Below are 22,803 nucleotides of genomic sequence, written 5' to 3' on the forward strand. Positions count from 1 at the left end.
TCACTACACCTCCCTGTAAAACCTGGGCCTCTGCTCACGCCTCCCAGCTTCCCGTGTGTTTGCCGGCAGAAGGCACTGGGATCAGAGGGCGCGGTTTGGTGGGGGGATGTCTCTGAGGGGGACACAGCCTCCCCGCACGGTCGCCGCCCGCTGTCTCCCAGGGCGCTGCCGGGCGCGCTCCGCAGCCGCGGGGGCTCCGCACCAGGGCGCGTCCCCGCGGGGCCCTGAGGGCAAAGCCCCCTGCGGCTGGCCGAGCTCTGCAGAGCAGGGCTGGCGGTGACGGCGGCGGGCCGCCAGGGGGCGCTGCAGGCAGAGCCCTCAGCGAGAGCGGCCGCTCTTGGCGGCGGGGCCTGCTGCGCGGCGCCGCATCATGTGGGCCGGCCCCTTCCATGGAGCCGCGGCTGCTGCCGAGCGCCTCCTGTGCGGACTCCGCCATGAGGCTCTGAGGAACGGCTGCGTGCGGAGCGACGAGCCGGTCGTGTTGCCGAGCGCCCTGAGCCTGGCAACGGCCTCCTTCCCGGGCAGGGGAGCCCAACGCTGCGGCCGTTGCTACTGCCGCCGCCGCGGGTCTGGCCGGCCGGGCGGGCGGCCCGGGGCCATGTAAAGCGGCAGCGGCCGGGGGCAGCCGAGCCGAGCTCGGGGACAGGAGCCGTCGCCGGCCGGGGAGGCCCCGCGGGGGGGATCATGGCGACGTCTAATCTCTTAAAGGTGAGAGAGGGGCCTGGCCGATGGCTGCCTGAGGAGGGAGGCGGCGGGGGCCGGGCTGCCAGGGCTGCCCCATCGCCGGCTGGGCCCGGCGTGTGGCTGAGGCGACCGGGCTGGGCAGACCATAGGACGGGGGTAGGCCGCGAGCGCCGCTCTCCGAAGTTGCCGCTCCCGGGAGCGGGGGCTGCGGCCCTCCCTCAGGTGAACGGCCTCGGCGCCGAGCTCACTGCGGGACCTCCAGCCTCGGCCCGGTCCGGCCGGTGGCTTCTTGGCTGCCGGCACTCCGCACCCCACCCCTGCGCTCTCCTACCAAACACGCGTCGTTGAGAAACAGCGTTGCGTCGTGCAGTTAGACAGGGTACGGAGTCGCCCCTTTGTTTATTTAAAAGATCTGGGTGTACGGAAAATGAGTTTTAAGTTTAACAAAGAGTTCATAAATGTCTTCGCTGCTGGCAGGTGGTGGTGTGCCACTGTATTCCAGCGGTTATGTTAACTACAGCTTTTTCTGCAAAGGAGAACTCCTGGAGGCCTTTGGCTTACGTTAAGCAGCTTTGCGATGTGTTGAAGCATTTTCCCCTCTCTCGGTGCCATATCAGTCACCCCCAGTAGGTTTGAACAGGAGTTTTCAGGACAGACCAGCACTGGAGCTCAGGACTGCCTGTCCTGGTATTTGTGGCATGTGTGTGGAGAAGACTGTATGTGGTCTTTGAGGTTGTGCCGGCATATGGAAGATAGGCCTAGTCTAAACAACTGTTGCTAGTGCTTGCAGAAAGTGTTTCTAGAACATCAGGTTGAGGTGAAAGGCCTTGGGAAGGTTATCTGCTTCCCTTTATCAGTTAGCAGTTTAAAATATGTATGAACATAGACCTATACGTGTGTTCAGCACTATGTATTATAGTTAAATGTGTTTCTGAAGAAGTGTTGCTTACATTTTAGCAATCTGACCTATATTGAATATGCAGCTTTGGCCTGAAACTGCTGGTTGTGTTACTCGGAGATGCTCAGTGTGAAGAAATGAGAAATAATTGATAACCTTCTTTTTTCCTGGTATCCAAAAAAAGGGTTTAGTATTAGTAAGATATTAAAAGTCTTTACCGAAATTGAAATGTAATTGAAATGAATTTAATTTCTCTGTATTTTTATGTCTAAGTAGTTCGATTTTTTTTTAGCAGATAAGACTTACATGAAAAAATAAAATTGAAGAATGCAAGAACACTGGTGAAAAGAATAATTTCCCAAAAGAAGAAATGTGCTTTTTGTGGAAGAGCAGGGAACAGACAGTTTATCTGTTTGTTAATGTTTTAGTCCATCTCTTTGCTGTATGTTTAAGGATCTCTGAAGACACCAATGCTGGTTTGACCGGCCACATGTAGTTGTATAGCCCATAGAAGACAGAAGGAACAGGCCTGTAAGATATGTCAGCATTCCACTGCAGCTGTTTTGAAAGAATAATAAGTGTACGCTGAGTGAAAATAGAGTCAAAGTCCTTGATTCTGTGAGATTACTCTTGCTGAACTCTTGCCTTTGTGTTTACTAGTCATGTTTTTGCAGCTGGCCTTTGAATCATGAGTATTTTATGTTGACAGCAATATATATATGCACAGTGTGTTTTGGGAAAAATGACACAGGGATACCTGTTCTAAAATAGGGCTTCCTGGTCACTTGGAGTGTTTTTAAGCACTATAATTTAATAATTACTGAGTTTTCTAACGACAGTAATGTATGAAACCTGCATTACAAAAGGAAAGATTTTACAGAGATTTGACTTCATTTATAATGACACAATAAAGCAGTGCGTTTGGAACTAGATGAAGTCTTTTGTTCCCTAATTCTGCTCATCAGAGTGCTCTCAGAGAAGCTGTTGATTCCAGGTTGGTGTTGATTGGCAGTGCTTCATGTGTTCTGCTTTAATGTTTAGGGGAAAAAAGCAATGTCTCAGCACAGTAAAAATCCCTGGCTGAGAAAGAAGAGGTGTTAAAATCTGTAAGGTTTTTTCCCATATAATTTCCAAATGAGCCTGCATAATCAAATATAAGTTTGGTTTAGACAGGTCTTGGTTTTGCTAGGATAAACAGGAACTAAGAGTTTTCTCTTGTTTTTACCCATCCTTGTTTGACTACCTACATAGTTGAGAAAATGAAGTGTAGTACTATTCTTATTCCAGTAATGGGTACTAGCTGAACCCAAACCTGACAGATGTTGCTATTTTAAAGGGCATTGTTTGAACTCCACTAGTGCATGAGTTTCCTAATTGTAAATATTTTTTTTAATGAGAAGAGTATTCTCGGAGAACCTTCTTTTAAATGCAAAATTAAAATGACCTATCATATGCTGAATCCTGGTGAGATACAATAACTTATTATTGTATTGTATTGTAATGTGGCAAAAATGTTGAAGTAGTAAGAGCTAGCTATGACATGGTAAGCTAGTGTGAGCCTTACTGTGCAGAACTGCTCTCCCACACTGAGGCCATGGCTTTCCTGTAGATGAGCCATTACGAGGTGAGTCCCCCAGAGTTTCTTCTCTCAACATACCTTTGACTCAGGCACTTTTAAAGTGGGGTACTTCATTCTGGGAGGTGTGTTGGGTAACCTGTTGCCTTTGCAGTGACAAGATAGTCTAAACTGATTCACTCATGGGACGTGTAGATGAGTGTTTCTGCAGTTGTGGAACAGAGCACCTCAGCTTATTGCAGCACAAAGAAAAGCCATAGTTGTATCCATGCTGGCTGATCTTTACACATCTGTAGAGCTTTACTGGAGCTGCAAGCAAATGGAAGAGTCCATTCTTGCAAGATGACTTTCTGCTTGAACTTGGCATTAGGAGAGAAGCAGCAAAGGAAGCAGCAGATTTTCTGTAGGTTTAAGGGAAATGAGAACCATTATTTACATTTGCATTGGTTTAAAGTGGGTTTGGTGGAGTTTTTTTAATCTTGTATCTGTGTCACTGACAACTGGAAACAGATCTAAAGTTTTGTAATTCTTCAACTTAAAGTAAGTATTCCAGATCTGTGTTTTAACATTGTCTGCTTCTTCCTGGCTCTTTCCAATTAGGATATCCACCAGAAGTTGCAGACTGGTTAGTTAAATAGCAGAGCTTTCTCTCTGGCTGCTTTTCTGCTTTGTATAGTAATTTCAGTGCTATCATTACACTGACTTTAAAAGGTGCTGGTAGCAGAGGTTAATGAGACAGTGAATTTTCGTGCTTATTTCAGTCTAGGACCTCATACTTCCTATTTAATCCCTCTGAGAATTAGCCTTAATATAAATCTATCATCTGTAAATGGTGAAGTAGTAACAGTGAAGATGTTACTCTTATATAGATAAGATGTACAACAAGAATGTTGGGCTTCTTACCGTACTGTTTAGAGCATCTGATGGAGGCCAGGGCTGTATTTGTATGTGGCCTGAAAGTGTACTGTGTTTTAGAGTATACACTAAAGAGACCTGAATGTCCAAATAGACATGTGTCTGCTGGGACAGTGGCTTAGAGGCCAAAGCATCATACTGCCTTGCTTTGTTACATTCCATGTTTATTTAGGCTCTTGTACCATATTCCATACCTGCTGTGCTACTTTTCAACTTGCTTATAGTTAAGGTGAGGAATTTTGTGTTGTGCCATAATACCCAAATCAGAAAAACTGGTTAGTGGAACAGTTCCACTTGCATCATTGTACTAATTCTATGTAATACCCACCAACAGGTTTTTTACCTGCTATCCTAAAATACCATGTTTAGGTGCTTCTGCATAGAAATGAAGAAAAGAGGAAAAGTAAGTTTGAAGAGTGAAGTTGCAGTATATAGTTCAATATAGTGTTTGAAGTAGTATGTATTTCAAGTTTAGTATTAAAATGGAACTTTAAATCTCTGTGATCAAGCTTAGTGAAGTGACTTTGGAAACATAAAATATTTGGTAAGTGGAATTATTTTTCAAAGGATTACATTTGAAACTCCTAGAATAGTCACTTAGCCAGGGTATGGCTATCAATCATCATGCTTGTTTTCAAAGACTGGGTAAGTGGAGTAATTTTATTTTGTTAAGGTGTGAATTCCTTCCCTTGGGAGCTGCAGTTTGAGGCATCCAGCTAAGAAAAACAAGTTACCCAGGAAATACAGCTCAGCAATTGCATGGGTTTATAGGAACCCATGGATTCCTGGTATTGTCTGTGTCACTGGTGTCTGTGTGACTTTGGTCACAAGTAAGAGTTACCACTGTTTGACTTCTGCCATTATAAAATTTTGTTTTCTGATGCACTACTAGGGATAGAATTAATGAATATGAGTGTCACACAGTAGGTGGTACTATGCACTCTTTCTTCTGTAATTTCAGCATAAGAATGGGAGGTCAGGAAAGCTTGAATCTATCTAGAAGATGCTGAATCCTGTATTGGCCATAACTAATAGTTTGAGTGGGATTTTTAATCCATTAGTTTTATTTCCTCTTCTGTGTAATATAGAGGGAAGTGGAGAAAAAAAAATTACTCCAATGTATAGAAAACAGAGTTCTAAATTTCCCTAACAGCACTTTCTGTAAAGCTTTATTTGGGGAATTCTTTTTAAGTAGGTACGTGCTCATTACAAGTGCACATGGAGTTTTTACAGCTGAAATGGATTTTTATGTGTGCTTCCTAGAATGAAGCAGGTAGTGTTTGCAATACCCCACCCTAATGTCTGTCGTCCCCTGTTTCTTTCCACCCCCCCCCCCATGTTTTACTAGTCTTATTCACAAAGAGAATTTAGTTTTCATTTTCAGCAAAGGACTGGATTGCATTTCTCCAAAATTGCAGAACAGGCTTTTTACCTCTTTCAGAAAACTTATGGGATCTACTCTGAAGTTTCACTCCAAAGGAAAACTTTGGAGCAAGTTGGTTTTACTTATTTTCTTTTCTACAACTTCTAACTGTACAGTATCTGGTCATTCAAGTTCGTTATCCTGCAAAAGGGGACTGGGAACAGAAGCATCTACAAGTAGAAACTAACCATTTTCACAGGACTAGGAAAGATGAGAGCAACTCCTCAAAGTTTAGGGAATAATTGTAAAGCTGGCTATCTGGGGAGGAAGCATGTAGTTGAGCATTTTCAAAGATGATTCATTCAAATTATTTTTTTTACAGTGGAAGGGAACAGGCAAAACTATCTAATTGAAAGTGATTTATTTTCCTTTTTTTAATGTTAAAAGAATTATAAGCTTCATCAAACTGGGTGCTTCTGTGGAGCCCATGTTCAGTACCTACTACAATGGTATGATAATGCTGTGAGGCTTCCAGGTGATGTTGCTATAAAAATTGTTACTGTGATGCCTGTTGCATCTTTTTAACTGGAAGATGAGACATCTTTGCACTTCACAGTAGCAGGAATACAGTTTCCAACCTGTGCTTATTCTGAATACTAAATGACAGATTTAATTGTAAATTTCCATGTAGAAATTAATCAGAAGGAGATGGTTGAGAGAACGTGTGGTGCTGCTCCTGCTTGTTTATCTGAAGAGGTGTTAGTGGCAGAACAGCGCACTTGTCAGAATTTCAAGTAGTTAGACTATTATTTGGTGCATGTGAAGTGAATTGTGTCAAATGTAGTAGTACTAGCCAAGACAATGATCTGTTCAGAAGTAAACAGTGCATTGGAAGATAACATTGCAGATAACCAGTAGTATTTCTGCCACAGAGCTCTCAATCAACTGTTTATTTTTTAATTGCAGGTTTTTCTTTTAAAAATGTAGAGCTGTAAGCAAATAGTGATTTTTAAACCTGTTGGTTTGTTTTTTTTTTTTATTTTTTTAAATAAAGGAAGCCTGTCTACTACAGTGATATTTTTTTAAATAATCACAATTGTACTGGAGCTTTTAATTTCTGTAGTTTTGCCTTATTTTTTATCATAAGATTGAAAAAATATACCTTGAATTAGATTTTTCAGAATGGTGGAAACCATTTTTATCTGCATCAACTATAGTCTTGGCCATCAAACTGCCTACGGCCAGTTAACCCACAGGAAGAGAGTCTGTAATACGACAGCTCCTACATCACTCTGCTTCCTTCCTCCCTCTTTGCTGCTGATGCCAAACACACAGTGGAGAAGAAAGGTACATGACAACATCCACAGGTGCTGTTCCTGATTCCTGGCTGCCATTTTGGCAATGGTAATTTATTCAAGACAGCTTTCCAACTCTGCCTCATGACTTTCCTTGCACATATCCTGACTGGGGCAGTGAAGCTGACTATCGTTTATGTTGTCCATTTATAACTCCATTAACAGGTGAAGAACACTTACTAGAACTTGTTGCATTGTAGCTAATGCAGTGAATAAAGCAAAAAGTTGGCAATCTGGCTTCTCTAAGAAACAAGTAATAGCTCTGTCTCATTTTGAAGCAGTAAACACTGTGAGAAGTGCTGCTCAGCTGTGGTGGTGTAGCTCAAAGGCTGGCTTATGGGAGACACCTGAGAAGATATTTTTAAGTTTACCATAGGAAGTGCAGTCCTTAGAGATAACTTCAAGAAAATGTTTTATTAACAGTATTTTTTTTGTTATTTTCAGAACAAAGGTTCGCTTCAGTTTGAAGACAAATGGGATTTCATGCGCCCTATCGTTCTGAAACTTCTTCGTCAGGAGTCTGTCACAAAACAGCAATGGTTTGATCTGTTTTCGTAAGTAATTTACTATCTTTCATCTTTCTGCATAACAGAAATACAGTTATGGTACTACTTCTGATACAGCAGTTAGTTGTAGCATGGACTATGTGGGGACACACAGAACAAAACCATGAGGTGGTAAGTGTGCCTGCATCATTCTAAATGTGCAAAAGTAGAGTTTTCTTGAGATTCAGATCCTTGCAAACATGTTGGAGAAAGAACAGCAGAGCTCTTGACTTAAGCTGATCATAGTAAACAAGTTTTGTACCTACCCACAAACCTTTTGTTAGTTTTAGAGAGAAAATGTTGTTTACTGCTTTGGCAGTAAGTTCATTTAAAGGCAATTTGCTGAATGTCACATTATTCGGACTTGAATGGCTTTCTTCTAAAATAAGAATGCTGCTGAAGCAGCAGGGCAATGCAGTTTAACTGGTATAATTTGAATAACCTTATATCCTAAGAATAATATATATGTTATATTTTTGAGACAGTGTTTGCATTATTGTACTTTGTAAAACCCCTCTTATTTTGCTTCTTCCAAAAAGCGAGAAGTTGCTTCCTGATTTTTTTTCTTACAATACATCTTACGACCTTTACCAACATAATGTGGAAATTGACAACATAAATTGAAAAGATATCTAAAATAATCTTTGCCTCAACACAAAGCTATTTTCCCTTAGATACACTTGTAGCTTATATCTGCAGCCTCTCCTTCTGCTTTTTAAAATCTGTCACAAAAGTGTTTTTTATTCAAACACAGTCTGCTGCAGTCAGTCTCTTTATTGCTCTTTTTGATGAGGACAGTGCAGTGATTCTTTTTACACCCATCCTACTGCACCTGTCACGCTTCTATGCCAACCAAAAGGAAAAGTAGTTTATCATGTAATGAGTTTTAATACCTGATGATGTATCAGCTGTAGTGGTTGCCAGGTACATGATATATTTCAGGTATAAATTCAGTCCTGAGCCATTAGTTTCCTTTTTAATAACAACTTCAGTAATTCTGCATTGGTATTGAAATTTTCAGTGTATTTTTCAGTACTATTCAGTATAACTGAAGTAACTCTGTGGCTGAATTCAGGATACTGAATGAGAGGATCCCACTCTTCTAGGGTTTTATTTTTGGACAGTGGTCTTTGTTAAACTCTTTAATAAAAATCTCAAATCGATAGGTGTCTTCTACCTGCCCTTTGAGTATAATTATCCAGTATTGCCTTTTCCACTCCTGTCAGGAAGCAATGGCATTCTAAATACAGTAACACCTTCTCTGCATGTGAGCATTGCATAAGCCTCACAATTTAGGTAGACCTCTGTAAATCCTGGGCCAGTACGTTTGATATATGGTAAAGGAACTTTCTACTTTGTAAGTTTTGTCTTTTCAGTTAAACAAAAAAAACTGCTTTTAGATTGAAAAACAGTATTGATTTAATTGGAACAAAGTTATGCCTTTAGATTATGTAGTTGCTTTTCTGCAAAGATGTGGCTTTATTATTGAAAGGAAGAATAAAAACCAGAGGAAGGTAATGAGTCAAGATGTCTTGCTAGTCCATATGATATATGATGTATGGTTAGGAGTGTAGCTTGCTTTATTTAGTCTTTAGTATGGAAAGAAAGTAGGAATTAAGTTACTCTTGCTGAGCTGTAAGCTAGGAAAAAGCTTATTTGGATGTTGTTAAAACTCATAAATAGAATTTTGCTTTACGCTGCTGTTTGGGAGCTCTTCTGCAGTAGGTTTCCACTTTAAAATGCTGTCACTGTCATGAAACGTTTCAGTGATCGCATTAAACCTAATTAAAACATCTTTTAAATTACCTGATGCCCCTGAGCTCAGATTTCTCATATGTAAGGTCTCTTTCCTTTGTAGCACAAGAATGATGTTGTGCTTGGATTGTAAAACTGTTAGTGAAGGCTTCATGGTAATAAAGAGTATTTTTAGAATAATACAGGCTGAGTAGTAATGCTTCTACTGGCAAGTGGTTTCTGTCTGTGTCAAAGAAAAGCTTTAGAAATTGTCCTTAATGTAAAAAGGAGTATTGAATGGATACTGAAACCAGAACTGGCTTTTACATCTCTTTTGTGACCCTAGTATTTCCTAGATTGGTTCAGAGACTTCCAGTCTTAGCTTCAGTCTCTTCTCCAAACATGTTTTCTAGCACATGTCACTGGGAACTTACTGTGTGGTTTTTCACAATCATAGATTAAAAGTGTATTAATCTCTTAGACATAGTGAAATTATGGCTTTTTAAACCTCATGCTCTACAGCATTAAACTTTGAGTAGCTGTTACTAAAAGATGGATGAATTGTTTTCTAGAGATGTACATGCAGTTTGCTTGTGGGATGATAAAGGTCCAGCAAAAATCCATCAGGCTCTGAAAGAAGACATCCTTGATTTTATTAAACAGGCACAAGCAGTAAGTTCTTAACGTTTCATAACTTCTATTCATATTGTTAGAAAAATAACCAAATAGTTTTGACTTTCATTGGATCTAAATGCATAGCTTTTTTGTTTGAAATTTCGTGATGTCCTGGAAATCTTAATTACCCTGTGATTTTCTATTGACACAAGTAAGACTTAGCCTTGAGCATTTGCCTTGGTTCATTGTTTTCTCACAGTCCTTGAAACTGGGCTGGGCAGTGATTTTTTTTTTTTTGTGGTGTACTAAAAGACAAAACAAAATCCAAACCCCAGCATTATTTTTGTTTATCCAACAGTACTTATGGTATCTTCAGCCACTTGAAAAGTCTTGAGGCAAAATTTTATGTAAGAAATTACTGTCTGAAAAAGAAATGTTGGTTGTCTAGCTTCAGTGCAATGCTGACATGTTCATGGATGGCTTTACAATAAGCTATATGTGTGGTGTACTAGAAATAGCCCTGCTATTGACTCAGCAAGCTGAGCTGTCCAGTTTTATGGGCTTCCCCCCAAACAGTTGAAGTTGTCAGTAGATTCCAAGGAAATACTTGTGTTTGTAAAAAGTAGAACAAAAGATGTTTTCTGTAATAAAAGAGGGGACTGTTGAGAAGTTTAAAAAAAAAAAAGAATCTTATGACATTGGAAAGGAAAAAATGAAAAGTCTGTAAAATCTTTAGTGTGGAGACTTACACCACTGAAGCTTTGCTTAAAGGAACATAATTTTTTACAGAGGCTTTTGTACAACCAGACTTGTAAATGTTGATTTTTAAATTCCATCAGCTTGCTTACATACATAAATGCTATGCTGAACTGAGGCCTTTGGCATGGTCTGTGTTGGCTATTGAGAGGCATCTTTTTAGGCATTATGATAGCCATTGTACAGTGTAGTTGTAGTTTCCAGGCTTTAATATGTTAACTAGCTGTCTGGGTCTAATGAAAGGTTGGTAGGTGCCATTGAATTAAACTTTTCACTGTATAGAAGAAAACGTATTCCTTACAGGCTACTTATTTTTTTGTATATATGACTGTACCATTACATGTTTTTAGATCAAAGGTGTTTTAATCTTTTTGACCTGCAGATGGCTTAAAAGTAAAATAAATATATAAAAAAATAAAAGCAGGTTCATTTAAAAAATTTAAATTTACAACTACTTACTTGTAGTTACCTTTCTTTACCCTTTAGAAATGGTCCATATGGTATGCGTTGATAACTGCTTCCCTGAAATAAATGGTACTTTCTTATTCTGAGATTTCTGTACATTTGAATTTTATATGGGGAATTATTTTCACTATAAGCAAAGTGTTCTGTATTTTGTGCAGAAATTTGTTTATAAATTCCATCCTCTTCTCCCTTCTCCTCTAGAGAGTGCTGAGTCATCAAGACGATACAGCTTTACTAAAAGCATATATAGTAGAGTGGCGCAAGTTCTTCACGCAGTGTGATATTTTGCCCAAGCCATTTTGTCAGTTAGAGATTACCTTAATGGGCAAGCAGGGCAGCAACAAGAAGTCTAATGTAGAAGACAGTATTGTTCGAAAGGTAAGTGATAGGTATAAGTGTTTAGTTGCACGCTCTTTTGCCTGTAGTAGTAGTGCAGAAGGGATTCTGTAGCTGAAGATGGAATAGCACCAATCGTGTAATATGATGTATCACTGCTTCAGTGTGAGGATCAAAATAACCACTCAACTCTTTTCTCGCCACAATCATTTCACTCTTGTTTCTCCAGTTCTTCTTTGGCTATTAACAATTTTGTTCTGATGATTAAAGCACTTCTTTACTGGGCTTTGTATTTGTTTGGGGGCTTGCTCAGGGTGTTTTGGTTTTGTCTTTGGTTTGGATTTTGCTTGGTTTTAATTATGACTTGAATCCTGGGGTGGAGGCAGTTGTAAATTCACCTACTGTTTCTATACTTGTGAGTAGCAGCTACTTGTATATATAAGCAATTAGTTTTTCAACTCCTATTTGATTTGCCATGGCCAAGATTTTAGCTGGGGCACATCTCTGCACTTTATAAATGACCAATCAAATGCTGTAATCTTAAGTTAAATATAGCTGTTGTTCTCTTAATTTCCCCTTTTTCCTCCATGCTGTCAGCATATCAATGAAAAGATTGGGCATGTACAATCTTGTGAATATGATTTTTTTACTATTTCATATCCACGTAAGGAAAGTCTAGGGTTTTGAGTATGGAGTGCTCAGTGTCAGTGCTCAGTGTTCCAAATCCCATGAATAATGGTCCTTGAAATTGCTTTAGTCTTTTATGCTAAGAAAAACGAAGCACATCCGTTGTAAAGTGTTCAGTCCTTCAGTTTAATGTCATTCATTATCCCTTTCCATTGCAGGTAGTATCTGTAAGGAAACAGAATTTCTTTAACAGTCTTTCATTTGGTAGTGAAAAGCATCTCAACTGTCCCCCTGCCTCCAGGATGGGAAGAACAAAATAGATTGAGTGCATTACTTTGGGCAAGGTTTTTTTTCTTCACCCTCCTGTTTTGACATCTGATCCTCTATTCCTCTTAAAGAAAAGGAGACGAGAATAGCAGCAAAGAGTAATTTCCAACTTAGCTTTTTTGTTTCCATTGTTTGTTGAAGAAAGCATGTGAAAAATTACTTGATTACTGAGTATTGTAGGAATAGTACAGAATTATGGAATTAGTATATGAATCAAACACTGACTGGCTGTCTGGTTGCACTGAGTAAGCTTAGAATGTCAGCTGAATATTACTTCCATAACGAGTTCAGAGCAAGATCAGGTTCTGAGGTAGTTGAACTGCTGTATATAACCTGAGAAGTGCATTATAAATGGCTTGATTTGTATTTCTGATCCCCTGTATTTCTTTTGCACAAACTGAGGTCTGCATGTACCTTTCTCACAGGATTTTTTTTCTTCTCCTTCCCAATACACAGCTCATGCTAGATACTTGGAATGAATCCATATTTTCAAATATAAAAAACAGACTTCAGGACAGTGCAATGAAGCTAGTTCATGCTGAAAGGCTAGGAGAAGCTTTCGACTCTCAGCTTGTTATTGGTGTTCGAGAATCATATGGTATGTTGTGCATAGACCCATCTATGTTGTCTTCTCACTTTAGTAAATGAGTTTTCATCATGTAGAGTTGACAGTTGTGGTAGGGTTGGGATGCTTATCTCAGCATTTATGTTGCTGTGATATGTGATACCAATTAAATTCAGTTTAAAATCTTTAACTTCAAAGTGATTTAGCTGTGTATCAGTTACTATAAGATGGGTGTTTTCAAAAAACAAACTATTCCTTGACCTTTTGGGTTTGCAGATAATGACTTTGTGCTTTGTACTGTTTCTGATTCTTCAGGCAGTTAGAAATAAAAATGCTAAACAGGCTGCATCTAAGACTTCTTTGAAAAACACATCTGTGCATCTGAAACTTCTGTGTCATTTCACTGTTGCCTGGTGCTTCTATATCACTTTGCAGCCTGCTGAATTAAACTTGTGGCTAATACTCTCTCAAATGGTTTTATAGTGTCCAATTCTATTTTTTTAAGCATATTCCATTTAAAGTCTTTATTTATTTATTAATCTGTAACAGTTGAGAGGAAGGGGGAAACTTTTTTCCAAATAGTTCCTAGCACTGCAGAAGGCTCACTGTCAACATTCTGGTAAGAGGGGGAAAAACCCTAAGACATTGGGAGTCTAAGAGCAGTGTCTAAGAAAAGATGTTTGCTCAGTCAGGCGGAGAGTTCTCACTTCACTAGGCATTATGCTGGACTGCCCATATTTGTTTCTTTTTTTCTTTCCTATTTTGCAGTTGTATCTGTATTTCTGGTTACCATGTTTGAATGTCTCTAATGCTGGCGATAAGTGTGAAGTTCTCTCCAGTTCCTTATTATTAATCTAAATATTTTTAGAGCAAGAACTGGACAATTTTCGTTACCTTTAGGGGTCAGAGTACATTTATAGGGTACTTGAAATTGTTCAATACAACCTTTTAATACAAGACTCACCTTAGTGAGAGAGATTTTCTTATTATTAGCCACCTAGGTTTCCAAGACTTGAAAGTAAGTTTGGACTTTCTCTTTGCAGTTAACCTTTGTTCCAATCCTGAAGATAAGCTTCAGATATATCGGGATAACTTTGAAAAGGCATATTTGGATTCAACAGAGAGATTTTATAGAACACAGGCTCCTTCTTATTTGCAGCAAAATGGTGTACAGAATTATATGAAATATGTAAGTAAAACTTCTGTTGTAATTTTATTCTGGAAGTGTTAGTACTTAAAATGATTGCTGTTTTACTTTTGCACAGGCAGATGCTAAACTAAAAGAAGAAGAGAAAAGAGCACTACGATACTTGGAAACAAGGCGTGAATGTAACTCAGTAGAAGCAGTAAGTATGATGTGCTGAAAACTTTGATGTATTTTGTGTTCATATTTTTACTACATTGCAGGTTTTAATTTTGTGTGTTAAAGTATTACTTGTAGCAGTAGATTGAGATGAAACTGTTGATTTTATGTTTTCTAAGAATCCTCTATTTTTTCCTGCAAAAATCTGTATTCCTTTTCCAATCTGGTAATTTAAAATTTCTTTAGATATTTTAATAGTAAATGTGGATCAAAAGTTCAGATTGAAAGGCAGGGTTTTAGTTAGGTTGATTTTTATTCTTTCATTTTGAATCAGGTTTGGTTTTATTTTTCTTCATACACTTACCAGTGGATGAGAATATTTGAAAATAAGTTGTCTAATCTATTAGGTAAAGGGTTTCTCAGTGCTCATTTGGAATACATGAGTTATTGTTCATTGCAATCAAAAGGAGCAATAGAAGTTTCATTAAAACTCTGTAGCTTTCCTCTTAGGCTGGAATATGTCCATTTAATATAAAGGATGCTGCTTCTTTTTTGCTTTCCCCCCTTGAGCAATATTTTACACAGCTCAGATTCTGGAGTAAGATTTAACTGCAATGAATTGTTCATAGTAGTGTGTATTGAAATTAGTTCAGGAAATAGGTTATTTTAAACACACTTTCAATCTGGGGGGTTTTGTTTAGGGTTGGTTTTGGTTTTGTTTTTTTTTTTAATGGATCAAAATGCATTCTGTGTCTTTTATTGTTATAGATCATTCATGTTGAACAGCTATAAATTGTGACCCATATCAAGAGGGGCTGACAAAAGACCCTAACCCTAACCCTGACCTGTACAAGCAGTTCCTGTTCTAGGTCTAGCCATAGTGTCTTGTCCAAACAAACCAGCCTGGTCCAAATAGGGTATGCTGGAATGAGAACTATTCTTAGCTCTTGGATATATAATTGGAAACTAAGTAGGGTAGTTGGTGTCCCGAAAGTGGTGGCTCCGTTAAGAGAAAAGAAGCAACAGAAATGTTAAACTCATTACTGGTCTGGGAGGGAGTTTACCATATTTACTAACTTACATGTGTTGAAGAAATATGGTTTCCCATATAGATTTTAATCAAAGTACACAGACTTTTATGAATCAGTGAATGAATGAGTTATTTTATAGAGCACAGTTGTTAGGAGCAGGCTAGATTGTGTGTCATGGCAAACTTCAGACAAATTAGACTTTGGTGATCAGATGGCTCATGGAGCTAATTCTGTGTTTAATATGTTTCAGCTAATGGAGTGCTGCGTCAATGCCCTGGTGACATCTTTTAAAGAGACTATTTTAGCTGAATGCCAAGGCATGATCAAACGAAATGAAACAGAAAGTAAGTGAAGCTTCAAGACCAGTGCAGGATGAACTCAGCATCCACTATGTAAAAATAGATTTGTTTGTAGATGTATCAAATTTCTGTTTTAAATAGATGGTGACAGTGTTACGTAGACAAAATATTACTGCATGTGGGCAACTTATATAACTTCTGAAATCTGTATGTACAACACCCTGATTTGAATGACTGGATAGTTCTTATCTTACTTGAAAAAAAAAGAGTATTTTATGTTGTTTTCTTTAGCTTTCTTACAGTTTCTTCATGTTGAACAGCTCTGTTAAATGTTGCATGTCTTATTTTCTATTTGAGTAGTTCAGATACAAACACTGCCCCTTCATTCTACCCCCACTATGCCCCTTCCCTTGCAAGTAGTCAAGCATCTGTTTGTGAAGCTGTTTGTCTGAAAAGCAAGGAGAAAACTTTCTTACTCTGATTATTTGTGCAGGATCAATAGGTCTATGAACAAAAACTCTGCAAGTTTTTAACTTGGTTTTATAGCCAGTATGTCACTGTATTAGAGTTAGCTCTGCATGCCTTGGTAAAATTTCAAGTTTTTTTTAACTCTGCTTCTCTAATGAGAGGTTAGTGTTATTCTGAAGTCTTGTGTTGGTCCTGTGTGATAAACCGAACTAAATAAATCATTAAATTGACATCATTTAAGTAGGGAAACTAAAACCAAACAAACAGGAAAAGCTGAAATCACAGGTTTTGGGGCTGATTTTTCTTTTTCCTCTTTTTTTAAATATCCTGCAGCCAGGGAATATTTACCAATGTCTATATGAAGTTTTCATTTCTATGTAAATGTGAAAACTGATTTATGACTTGGAACAGTGTAGAAAATACTTCTAAATGCTAGCATTTCAGAAAATATTTGACCTCAAAACTATGTCCTACTGATCTGTTCATCTATCAGCATGATTTCTGGCAATAGTCCAGAGCTAAATCTAGAAAGCTGCCAAACTTCTTATGAGTATATGTTACAGCCTTTGGGAGAATACAGGAGTCTTATTGAAATGCAGAGCTTCAGTAAGGTTCGTCTCTGTAGCATCCAACGCATCTATGTTTAGAAAGTTGGTGAAATATTCACACAGTCCTCTCTTTCTTTGTGGCTATGTCTGCCCCGTTATACTGCTCAGTTTCAAAATACGTATGTTTAGTGTATAAGAGCTCAAGCATCAATTTCAAACCTTTTTGTGTTTTCCTAGACTTACCTGAGCTCTTTAAAATGTTTTAATAGAGGATGCAGGTGCAGATGATTAAAAAATTATTTAAAGATTGGAGATGTACATGTGAATACATATGTCTGATAGTATCCTCTGCTATTCTTCACTGTTATATCAACCAGGTGGGAAAAGACCTTTAAGTCCAACCACTACCCCAGGACTGCCAAGGCCACCACTAGCTCATGTTGCTGAGGGCCTCATCTACACAGCTTTTGAACACTTCCAGGGATGGTGATTCCACCACTGCCCTGGGCAGCATGTTCCAATGCCTGAGCACCCTCTCTGTGAAGAGTTTTTTCCTAATATCCAATCTAAACCTCCCCTGGTGCAGCTTGAGGCCATTACCTTGTATCCCAAAGAACTTCATGACTTTTTTATCAAACAGCATCTGTCAAAAAAAGACTGTTTTGTTTTTTTGGTTATGAGCTGGGTACTGCTTTAAAATGTTCTTAAATATTAAGTACTTAAAATTTTCATGCCATGCAAAGGAAGGAAGGCATCATGTTTTCTAGCTAAAAACTATTGAAGATTTCATAACTTGCAAACACTCTTCAGAACTGGCTTAGTGCATTTTTGTTGGCTTGTAATGTTGGGCATGGGAAGCCTAAATTTTATTCTTCAAGTACTTCATGACAGAAATAAAAAATACATGTGGCTTTTTTGAATACAAAATGAAAACAGAAATTCTTAAGTGCCAAGATGGATTTCTTTATTCTCAGCGTCATGTTTTCTGAACAAAGTTCCAGTGAAATCATCCTTTTGCTTTGTTACTTTGAAATCTGTCTTTGAAGAATTTGGGTTTTTGGGTTCTGACAGTTTTAGGGACGCACCTGAAGTCCTCCTTTGCCACTGTTTATTAGGAGAAACCACTGAATTTTTTTTTTGTGAATTATTCATGCCCTTACTAGTTTACAGAAGCAGATATAGAGCTCTTTAATATATAATTTTATTCCTTTTTTTTTATCCCTCCATCTCTTTCTTCTTCTCACCCTTTTTAAAGTACACATGGAAAGATTCAGTAAACATTGAGTGAGATTTTTGAACTTACCCTGTGGAAAATGGTGCTGCCATCATTTATAGTACTTTTAAATTGCACTGAGAATACCTCTGTCACCATTTTTTTGTCTGGTTCCTGAAATCTCAGAAACATAGAGTGGTTTGGGGTGAAAGGGACCTAAAGATCATCTAGTTCTAACTCCCTGCCGTGGACTGGGACACCTTCTTCTAGACCAGGTTCCGCAAAGCCCTGTCCAGCCTGGTCTTGAACACTGACAGGGATGGGACAGCCACAGCTTCTCTGGGCAACCTGTGCTAGTGTCTTACCACTCTCACAATAAAGAGTTTCTTCCCAATATCTTAGTCTCCACTCTGTCAGCTTAAAGCCATTCCCCCTTGTCCTGTCACCGAAGGACCTTTTAAAGAAGTCTATCTCCAGATTTTCTGTAGGCCCCTTTAGGCACTGGGAGCTGCTCTAAGTTCTTCCTGCAGCCTTATCTTCTCAGGGCTGAGCAAGCCATCTTTGTGACCTCCTCTGGACTCGCTCCAGCAGGTTGACATCGTTCTTACACTGGGAAATTGCAGAGCTGAACACAGTACTGCAGGAAGGGTCTCAAGAAAGCAGAGGGGGAGAATCACCTCCCTCAACCTGCTGGTAACGGCTCCTTTTGATGCAGCCCAGGATATGGTTGGTTTCTGAGCTGCAAGTGCACACTACTGGGTCACACTGAGCTCTCATCAACCTGTACCCCCAGGTCCTCCTCAGGGCTGCTCTCAATCCATTCTCCACCCAGCCTGTATCTGTGCCTAGGATTGCCCCAGCCCAGGTGCTGGACCTTGCGCTTGGCCTGTTGAACTTCATGAGGTTTTCATTGGCCCACCTATTGAGTGTGTCAAGGTCACACTTCTAGGCCATTTTGTGTGGTCTTTAGTAGAATTGCAAGTTCTTATTGAGGGTTTTTTGTAGTTTCCATTCTTAAATTTGTATTGTTATATACATTTAGATAGACGTACAATTTTTTTTCCTGTTCTTCTGTGTGCATTGCTTCTCTATTTTATTCCTGCAACAGTTGTTGGGATCCAGAAGTTGATAACATCTGTTTCCTCTTTAGTGGGGTTGCTGAGAAAAGTATGGCGGAGGATAAAACAGATAGGCCACTGGCTTTTGTCTCATTTCACAGTAGATAACAGCATTGAGGAGCTAAGCGAATCTATCAGTTTCTTTTTTTCTATAAAAAAAGAATCAAAGTCCATGATGGGTTTGTTCTACTTTATTAAGCAGAGTCCTTTGCTGTGTTTAGCTCAAATGTCTGTGGTCTTTCTAAAACAGTCTGGTGACCTTAATCCAGGTATTCCTTTGTAGAAAGCTTTTATGAGATGATTAATGATGTTTCAGTACTTTTGAAAGGGGTTTCTTAGCAGTCTTGAAATACCTTCACAAAAAGCAAACAAATAAACCAGATCAGTTTTTAAAATTTTTGAACTGGTAACTTTCAGAAAAACTAAATAAACTCTTTGGGAAAACAGAAAGGAAGAAATGCTGTTTACCTTAGTATTGGTTACTTTAGAATTTGGTATGCTTTTAATTAAAACAAAACATTGGAGATGGCATTGGAAGATATGAAAGACAGTTCTGTTGGCCTTTAATTTAAAAAAAAAAGTCAAAATTAACTTGAATCCATACAATTTCCTTCATACACTCCTGTGGGCTTCCAACTGAGAGAATCCCATTTTGCCAGGGATTTTAAGGCAGTTATACTAAGAAACTGGACTAAGTCCAAATTGCAATAGACTTTAGTGAGTTTTATTCAAACTTATGATGATGCATGCATAAGCAAGTATTATGTTGTAATAAATACCTCTTTCTGCCTTCAGAAGAATTTCCTTGTGGGACCAGACTTAGAACACTGTTCAAAACATCTTTCCTTTTAAGGGATGAATTGGCTTATCTGTTGTGTACATATTAAGTGTTCTGCTTGGGAGGTGCTTGCAGAAATGCAGTATATTTGGTTTTTATACAGGTCTTTGACTGGTGGCTTTATCAGTATTTGTATCTTTCAGAGTTGCATTTAATGTTTTCACTGATGGATAAAGTTCCCAATGGCATAGAGCCTATGCTAAAAGACTTGGAAGAACATATTGTTAGTGCCGGACTTGCAGATATGGTAGCTGCTGCTGAAACTATTACTACTGTAAGTGTATTGGTTTTTAACAAAATAACAATGAAAACCCAATATTTCAGAAGTTAAATATTCTCTATTTTGGGGACATAATGTGAAACAGTGAAATAATTTTTTAAGATTTTATGTTTAAACTTCAAATTTTGACCCATTGAAACACTTTTAGATGTCTTAAGAATAATTATTCCTTTTGTTCTCAGTTGTAGCTTTAAAACATGATTCAGATTTGTAGTATAGAAAAACTTATAAATTAAGTGCATGGGATATTTACATAGTAGGATCATGTCAGCATCTTAATTAAAAGCATTCTAACTTGCTGATGAAATTTGCAGTTTGCTTTCAATCTTTGAGGGGTTGTTCAGTGTGGATATTAAACATTTTTTCCCACACTGTTCTTTTTCAGCTTTTTATCATCTTTTTGTCTGGGTCTAGGAAGCCTGAGTATGTACAGCAATTAGGATGTGCCTTTTATTGGTCCTTGAAAACATGCTTTATTTTAGAAGTCATTACAAAATATTTGAAAGTTACGTATTTTTTATCTCTATATATATGCTTGTATGTTGGAATACTATCCTGAAAGTCTGTGTTGACATTTAGATGCTGTAAAGCTCCTCAGTACAAAGAACTAAGATAAAATGCTCATTTGTAGTACGCAGGCCTGAGGGTACTGCATTAGTACAGATTAGAGCATTATATGAAAGCTCACCCTGAATTCTCTAGAACTTGTTTTTTTCATTTGATTTTTCCACTCTAGGATTCTGAGAAATACGTAGAGCAATTGCTCACGCTATTTAATCGATTTAGTAAGTTGGTTAAAGAAGCTTTTCAAGATGATCCAAGGTTTCTAACTGCAAGAGATAAGGTATGTGTTTCTGAGGCTCATTTGTTTTCAGTTTGAGAATTGGTGTCGTTCGTGTTATGATGTCTCTGAAATCTGTGTGCCCATTCACTGTTAAATCTAGAAGCTGCTCTTACTCAAGGAAGTAGCTGAAAATACTGAATAAACTTGCCTCAAACTGATTAGCTTTTAGTTTGTGCTGTAGTCATTCATAAAGTTGCATTTGTGTTCAGCTTTGTGATGTTGTAGAGCACAGCAGGTGATCTTTATGTTGAGCACTTTAATGTCTGATTCAGAAATATATTTATGTTTAGAATTTACTACATGTTTGGGTGTAGTTTCATGACTTCAGATATGCAACCTGCTCTATGCAATCACTTCCTAAGTTGTTGCTTAAAGGGAATTGGATGTTAATGGAAATGAGGAAACACAGAACAGCAGTGAATGGGAAATTAAGTCACAAGATTTAAACTCTCATGTTGAAAATCATACCTGCAAACTTTGAGCTAATTTAATGAAAAAATTAATGTTACGGTAATCTAAAAAAGATGTAAAACTTCTGTGATTCATATATTTAAGAGAGAAATTGAGTGAAGCCCTAATAATCTGTAATTACTTTTCAGGCGTACAAAGCAGTTGTGAATGATGCTACAATATTTAAACTTGAATTGCCATTGAAGCAAAAGGGGTAAGGCATACAAACTTCAATTGAATCGAGATTTTAAAGTTGTTGAAAGTTTGAGCTTCTCTTAAAATACTTTCAAAAAGTAACACTGTTTTTAAAAGTGCTTTGTGGTTTTTATGTTATGGAATTTCAGATTCCTTATCAACCTCTGGTAAGACTCTTCACATGGCAGTGGATCAGTGAATAGCAGCCTGTTTAAACTCAAGTTTATTTGCAGTAACTGGGGATTTATTCTTTTATAGTAGAGGAATAAGTCAGCTTGTTAGCTTGATTTAATAATACCTTCCCAAGTTATGAATTCCAAAAAGCTGAGCTATATAGCTGCTGCAACTTCAGTAGAAGTCCGAGGGAAAATAGAGGCAGTAATCTTTATGGGAATAACTGTAGCTGATTAAGCTGTAACTGTCTAGAAGCTGTTTCCTACCTCCTTTTCACCAACTGTGAGTGTGGCCTGGCTGGGTGTTACATTTTTGTTTCAATGCAGGATTAACCAGGTTAGCTCAAACAACTTTCAGTAGATTAAGCAGGCCCGTGAGACTCAAAAAGGAAAACCATGCTTACTGTGGCCATTCTGCTAACTCAGCCAAGAGAACCTAGCAGACAGTTATTTGATTGTTAACATTTAACATGTGGTGTGCCACTTGGGTAAGAGTTTGTATATATTTAGGTGGTTGGGGTTGCTTATATGTATAGTCTGATTTGTTCAGAAATCGCTGGGAGCACATTGCTTAAATGAGGGTTCTGACTTGTATTAACCAAAAGACCAGTGATCTGCTTTTACTCCAAATGGTATTTAGGAGGGCAGAAGTCACTAGCCTGCAAGCTGCTTCATGAATTAAAAATGACAAGTTGTCTGAAGAGATCTAGCACTGTCTATGCTAGTTGATGGGAGGGTGAGAGAATGAGCAAGAACATCAATTCCTGAGAATCCCTGCAACTTGCCTACAATCTTACTTGCTGCCTTTGGTTTGGATCTTTGAGAGTAGCAGTGCAGTTGGTGCCATCTGACTCTAGAAATAGGGATTTGTCCTTGGCACTGTTTTATTCACCAGTCTAGACATGGGTGCAGAACACGACCTTGTGCTTGCATGCATTTTGAGGAACAGGTCTGTCTACTGTAGTATCTTCTTGTTTAACCTGCTTTTAAAGTCCAAGCTGCCAGTCTGCTTTTATACCTGTTCTAAAACAATTTTATCCTGTTACTATGTGATACATGTGTTGCACTTTGCAGTCTGTGAAATGCAGTACAGGAGGCTGTTCTTGAAACTTTGGTTGGAGCATACTGACAGGATGATGGAAACATTTCAGTGCAGCATTTGTTAATCCTTTACTGAAACATTTACTGCCATACAATGTTTAGTTGTTTCAAACTGTAATTTCAGTGTAATCCCTCATTGTTACAGTTCTAAAATTAAAAGTTGTCTGAAAATGTTTGGTAG

At 38.4% G+C, this 22,803-nt stretch overlaps 1 protein-coding gene across 1 annotated transcript in view; it reads left to right on the forward strand.

The window, feature by feature from the left end:
* The first annotated feature begins 390 nt into the window (after window positions 1–390).
* Window positions 391–22,803, forward strand: part of CUL5 (cullin 5) — a 32,364-nt gene continuing 9,951 nt past the window's right edge. The window contains exons 1-11 of the mRNA XM_034074160.1: window positions 391–708; window positions 7,236–7,345; window positions 9,643–9,742; window positions 11,108–11,284; window positions 12,653–12,794; window positions 13,805–13,950; window positions 14,027–14,107; window positions 15,346–15,439; window positions 19,723–19,853; window positions 20,596–20,703; window positions 21,303–21,367. Coding sequence (XP_033930051.1) covers window positions 685–708; window positions 7,236–7,345; window positions 9,643–9,742; window positions 11,108–11,284; window positions 12,653–12,794; window positions 13,805–13,950; window positions 14,027–14,107; window positions 15,346–15,439; window positions 19,723–19,853; window positions 20,596–20,703; window positions 21,303–21,367 — 1,178 coding nt within the window. The 5' untranslated portion in view covers window positions 391–684. The remainder of the gene's footprint in view (window positions 709–7,235; window positions 7,346–9,642; window positions 9,743–11,107; window positions 11,285–12,652; window positions 12,795–13,804; window positions 13,951–14,026; window positions 14,108–15,345; window positions 15,440–19,722; window positions 19,854–20,595; window positions 20,704–21,302; window positions 21,368–22,803) is intronic.

This window comes from Melopsittacus undulatus, chromosome 2, assembly GCF_012275295.1.
Source record: "Melopsittacus undulatus isolate bMelUnd1 chromosome 2, bMelUnd1.mat.Z, whole genome shotgun sequence".
Taxonomy (NCBI): domain Eukaryota; kingdom Metazoa; phylum Chordata; class Aves; order Psittaciformes; family Psittaculidae; genus Melopsittacus; species Melopsittacus undulatus.